This window comes from Bison bison, unplaced genomic scaffold (assembly GCF_000754665.1).
Source record: "Bison bison bison isolate TAMUID 2011002044 unplaced genomic scaffold, Bison_UMD1.0 scf7180017864048, whole genome shotgun sequence".
Classification (NCBI taxonomy): Eukaryota; Metazoa; Chordata; class Mammalia; order Artiodactyla; family Bovidae; genus Bison; species Bison bison.
The window spans coordinates 4,935,898-4,941,897 of NW_011494620.1; the positions used below are offsets into that span (position 1 = coordinate 4,935,898).

General features: G+C 51.3%; 1 protein-coding gene across 2 annotated transcripts in view; it reads left to right on the forward strand.

Moving 5' to 3' along the window:
• The window catches only part of DHRS12 (dehydrogenase/reductase (SDR family) member 12), a 40,550-nt gene that overhangs the window by 7,430 nt on the left and 27,120 nt on the right, over positions 1-6,000 (forward strand). For both annotated transcript variants that reach the window (XM_010835668.1, XM_010835669.1), the window contains exons 2-3: positions 2,704-2,837; positions 5,186-5,268. In XM_010835668.1, the coding sequence (XP_010833970.1) occupies positions 2,704-2,837; positions 5,186-5,268 (217 nt within the window). The remainder of the gene's footprint in view (positions 1-2,703; positions 2,838-5,185; positions 5,269-6,000) is intronic.

Consider the following 6,000-nt stretch of genomic DNA (forward strand, 5'->3'; position numbering starts at 1 on the left):
AAAATAAAAAGAGAGGGCAGGAGGATAAGAAAAAAGCTAAATCTTATTAACATCGGATTGGATCAGAGTGGATCAGGGTGGAATCCCAGTGTTGAAGACAGAGGACAAAGGGAGTTATGACGTGTCCTGTAGGCCAGTCTGGCTCCACCCACTTGGCAGCTGGCTCACAGCCTGGAGTTTGAGGAAGACGTTTAATCCGCAGGAGCCACCCTCAGCAAAACTTACTCCCTAATAGGATCAACGTGGTAACCCAGAGGCTAGAGTCTCCTCTAGCTGTGAGGAGGGGTCTGGGGCCTGGTCCCTGTGGGGCATACCTGGGGTGTGTTCTCTGTGGCCTGCTCTTCTTGAAAGCTCTCTCTCCCTCCCCACCAGTGCCTTCTCCTGCCTGGGCCCCTCGTCACTGATTCCCTGATCCTGGGTTCTTTCCAAGAAACCTCTTTTCCTTTGCAGGAAAATCTTTTCACAGTGATTCTGGGATGTCCACCCGTGAGGCAAAACAAATCTTCCAGCTTCATCTTTAGTTATAGTTTAAGTTACTCTCGGAGTCCCTAATGATTTGAAGGACTAGTGGGTGAGCAGGGGAGGGAAGGGGCAGGGGAGCAAGCAAATGAGCTGTTTTGAACATGAAATATATTAATATTATTATTAATACTAGTAATAATATTAATATTATTATACTAATAGTACTAACAGGCTCCTCTGTCCATGGGATTCTCCAGGCAAGAATACTAGAGTGGATAGCCATTTCCTTCTCCAGGGGATCTTCCTGATCCAAGAATCAAACTCATGTCTCCTACATTGTCAGGCAGGTTTTTTACCACTGAGTCACCTGGGATTGAGTTCTTAACTTATTCAAAGCATATGATAGATGCTTTACATAATTATCTCACCTAGGCTGCCCAAGAAGTTTTTGTGCAGATGAAAAGACTGGAGCTCAAAAGGGTTAAAACAACACAGGAGACGGCACAGCTGTTAGGACGCAGAGCTGAGATTTAAATCCAGGTTGTTGGATCCAAAGGCTTTATGACTGAGATTACGTTCAGTTTCAAGTCAGCCTTTCAGGAAGCCTTGGAACAGTCAGAAGTCTTGCTTGCCCCACTAAGTGGGCTGCTCACAGCCTAGGCGATGAAAAGCTGCCCCGGATGTCTGGAAGAGTTCCAGATGGTGAGAACAGCAGCAAAAACATTCTTCTTGGTCTCTTGACTGTGAGACCAGGGGCAATGACCGCCCCTGTGGCAATGACTTCAGACCAAACCTGAGCTCATAAACATTCTTTGGCCCTCTTCACCGGTGTCCAGGCATGTAGTTGGCAGTTGTGCTATACTAGGATGTGAGGCAGGAGACCAGCTGCTGGCAGTCTGTGCATAAACAGGGCATGGGAAGGGCACAGGGCACCTTCCAGAACCTCCAGGGGAAACGAGTTGCATTCTATGTTGCAGGGAATCAGCTCTTTGGGCTAGAGATATAGGCTGAGACCCCTAGCCTGTCGGTGTGTGGGGAGCTCTAACCTCAGGGTCTCCTGCCAACCCCTCTCCATTCCCCCAGCCGATTCTGTAACCAGGAAATATTGACTACTAGGACAGTCAAGGGCTTCCCTGGTGGCTCAGAGGTTAAAGCGTCTACCTGCAATGCAAGAGACCTGGCTTCAATCCCTCGGTTGGGAAGATCCCCTGGAGAAGGAAATGGCAACCCACTCCAAGTATTCTTGCCTGGAGAATCCCATGGAGAGAGGAGCCTGGTAGGCTACAGTCCACGGGGTCGCAAAGACTTGGACACGACTGAGCGACTTCACTTTCACTTTCAGGACAGTCAAGGTAGACGAGGAGTCTCAAAGAGCAGAGAGAAGCAGTTGAAGAATTCAGAGTTCTTTCTTTCTCTATCTCTTCATTTTACTTATTTATTTTGGCCATACCACGAAACATGCAGGATCTTAGTTCCCTGACCAGGAATCAAACAAGTGCCCTCAGCATTGGGAGCATGGGCTCAACCACGGGACCATCAGGGAAGTCCCCCAGAGTTGTTTCTGACCAATATGATGCCTTTGGGCCAATTGGAAAAAGCACCTCCTTCTCATTGTGCTTTGCTGTCATCCGGCAGAAACTTGTCCTGATGCAAATGGGCCATCATTATGACCTGAACGGCGCCCCCTCGAGGTGTTCAGCACACACCCTGTGGCCCTGAAGGAGCCTTGCTTCCTCCAAGGGATTCAGCCCTCACATAACTGCACCTGCCCCTCCTCATTCCCAAATTGCACATCTCCCCACTTTGCTGTGGTCCTTCTATACCTGGGGAGGGACACCTGTCCTGGGGTGCAGTGGGCATGATGCTCTCGGTCTCCTGAGCTCCTCTCCATTTGCCCCAACGTGGGGGAAAAGGCCAAAAAATAAAAATAAGAAAACCTGTCAAAGAATGTTTTAAGGGGCAGGGGCACCTCCTGGTATTAGAGGCAGAGAAAAATAGTTTAGCTGCCAAACTGTTGGAATCTCCAGGTATTTTCAGAAGTTCAGGAAGCTAATGGTATAGGCTCTGAGAAGATGGTGTTGTTCACAAGACCAGGGAGGAGAGCGGGGTCCCAGGGCGGAAGGGGCTGTCTGATGTGTGGGGAGAGCACTGCGTCCAGCCCAGGACTGGGCCTTCTCACTGCAGGAGGTTGTGTTCCCTGCTCCTTAATGTCCATTCCTTCTGTGGGTCTGCTGCTTCCAGGAGTGGCTATGAGTCTGCGTCCAAGGACTTTGTCCCTGATGACTTGGAGGTCCAAGTTCCCGGAAGAGCCTTCATGGTCACTGGGGGGAACAGTGGCATCGGAAAAGCGACCGCCATGGAGATCGCCAAGCGAGGTGAGCAGCCTGCTAAGTCGTGTGTGTGCTGGGCCCCAAGGGCAGCCTGCGGCCAGTCCACACTGGGGAGAGGGCCCTGTGTCACACACGGGTCAGGAAGGCCCCAGCCGGCACAGGCAGGCACCCTGGACAGGGACCCCGTGCTGACTGGCACAGCTGCCGGCTTTCTCTTGTTGTTCAGTCGGTCAGTCATGTCTGACCCTTTGTGACCCCATGGACTACAGCACGCCAGGCTTCCCTGTCTTTCACTATCTTCTGGAGCTTGCTCAAAGTCATGTCAATGGAGTCAGTGATGCCATCCAACCATCTCGTCCTCTGTTGCCCCCTTCTCCTCCCACCTTCTATCTTTCCCAGCATCAGGGTCTTTTCCAATAAGTCTGCTGTTTGCATCAGGTGGCCAAAGTATTGGAACTTCAGCATCAGTCCTTCCAATGAATATTCAGGACTGATTTTCTTTAGGATTGACTGGTTTGATCTCCTTGCTGTCCAAGGAACTCTCAAGAGTCTTCTCCAGCACCACAGTTCGAAGGCATCACTTCTTCGGTGCTCAGCCTTCTTTCTGGTCCAACTCTCACATCTGTACATGACTACTGGAAAAACTGTAGCTTTGACTAGACGGACCTTTGCTGCATTAAGCTTCAGACTAGAGGTGGACAGAGTGAGTGACCGGAGGAAGCTCTCCTCAACACTTCATTCATTCACAGGAGAGCTGAGGTCCCGTCCACATGGCAGTGTTTTCTGATTAAGAACAGTAAGGGGCTCCAGTTAACCCTAGGCATCCGAATCACCAGTGGAGACTTAAAAAAAAAAACACAAAACTTGGACACCTGGTCCCTAGTTCCTGTCTCCTCAGTGAGAATGGGGGTGGGGGGATGGGGTGGGAGAGAGACTGGGAATCCGTCGCAGTTTGGCTGTGGACCCTAGTTGAGAACAGAGCCCCCAGAATAAGGGGAGGCGGGATGCGGTGAACTTCCTTCTTCCTTCCTGCTGCTCCTGGTTTCCAGTCTCTGGAGTCTGAGCAGCTGGAAACTGTCTCCTCTCTCTCCTCCCTAAGCTTGGATCTAGAAAGAGGCTCTCTGGATGCCCATACATTATTCAATCAGCTGAAGTCTTCCTCCCGGTAAATGACAAATTTTCTGCCCCAGCTCAACTGTCCCGGCTCACTCAACAGTACTGTGGTGGCTAGAAGAGTCAGCCATGCCTCTCTAGAGCCCCTTCTCCGGAGAAATGGATGTTCGGCAGAAGTTGGGGAAATAAACCTTGGAATTTATCACTTTTCAAGATGCTTGAGATTTTTTTCTCTCCAAAGTTAGGCATTTTCCAGGGGAGTATTGTGCCATTTGGAGCTGTATTTAATTATCTGTCAAAGCAGGGGGAAGATTAACTGCATCTTAGCAACTGGGAGGTACTCTGAAGAGCTGGGAGGAGGATCAAGCTGAGGGGCTGTTATGTGGTTTGCCTGGAGCCTCCTGTGCAACAGACCCTATTTAATAAAGCCGGGTGTTTTAGGTGAGGAAAGCAGGGTCCATAATGCTTATGTCTTAACTGCCGCAGCCAAGGCATTCCCCTTTAAATAAGCCTTGATTGATGATGGTGTGACTTTTGCTGGAATAGTCTTGAGTGCCGTTTATGGATTCACCCATTTAGTAAATATTTGTTAAATTCTGGCTACATATTAGGGGCTTCTCAACTTGGGCTGAACATTAGACTCACCTGGGGGAGCTTTTAAACCATCCTTAGGCCGGGAGCTTTAAAAACTTTCCAGGTGGGTCTAAAGGGCAGCTGGGTTGAGACCAGTGTGTCAGATTCCCTATGAGATGCTAGGGATGCGGGTGTGACCAAGACTGACCCTTCTTATCCTTGATTTATGTGTGTGTGTGCTTAGTCACGTCTGATCTTTGTGACCCCTGGACTGTAGCCCGCTAGGCTCCTCTGTCTGTGGGATCCTCCAGGCAAGAATACTGGAGTGGTTGCCATTCCTTTCTCCAGGGGATCTTCCCCACCTAGAGACTGAACCTAGGTCTCCTGGATTGGCAGGTGGGTTCTTTACCACCTGAACCACCAGGGAAGCTCATCCTTGGTGTATTCAGACCCATAAAGAAAATCAGGACGTTGCCCCAGTTGCACCGTCACCCCAGGTAGGCAGGAGCATGGATTCCAGGACCACCCTCTCCTTTCCACTGGCTGCTGTGACTGTGGGGACCATCTGTCCAGATCTTCCAGAATAGTCTCCGTATCAGGTCCTCTTTCTGTGAGCCCGTGTGTGTTCATCCTGCCTTCGGAAGAACTCGTTTCCAGGGCTGTCACTGTGGCTGTCCCTCACGGCCGCTTTTTTTGAATTCCACCAGGTGGCACAGTTCACCTGGTTTGTCGAGATCACAGCCGAGCGGAAGGTGCCAAAGCTGAGATCATCCGGGAGAGTGGGAACCAGGTGAGCGGCTCTCTGCCCCTCCTGCGGGGGGCTTCCTGCCTGCGGGGCACGGCGGTGTGGGGGTGGGACTCCTGGCCACGCTCCTGCACCCGAGCTGGCAGAGCTCTCTTCACGCTTCTGCTTGGGAGGCGGCCTCAGCCATCAGAGCTGGAGCCGCGCTTCTCAAAGGCTGGGCCCAACCCAGGTGATGGGGGCAGTGACCCCAACTCCCCCAGTGAAGGCCTGCCTGGGCGACATGACACAGACAGGGCCCTGCCGGGACCCCTCCCCCAAGAAGGAGGCCGCGTCGTTGAGACATGTCCAGGGGACTCAGGGTGAGCCAAGCTGTAAACCGACTCGGTGGCCTTCGGATAAAGAAGGACCGCAAATGACGTTTCGGCCTTGATGAGACCCGCTTCCTATCGAGAGTGTTCAAAGCTGGCTCACCGTTCTGTGGGCTTCCTGCTCTGACACTTGGAACCAGGACAGGCTACATAATCTGCAGGGCCCCAGTGCAAAATCAGAGTGTGGGGCCCCTGGTGTACAAAGCACAAGACTTCCATATACATGTGTTATTACACTTGTTATATTATACTTGTTTTTCTCTTTCTGACTTCACTGAACCTATTTGCAGGACAGGAATAGAGATGCGCACACAGAGAACAGGGTTGTGGACGCAGTGGAGAAAGGCAAGCGTGGGATAGAGAGAGAGTAGGGTGGAAACATGTACATTGAAAGCGGCCGTGTTAGTCA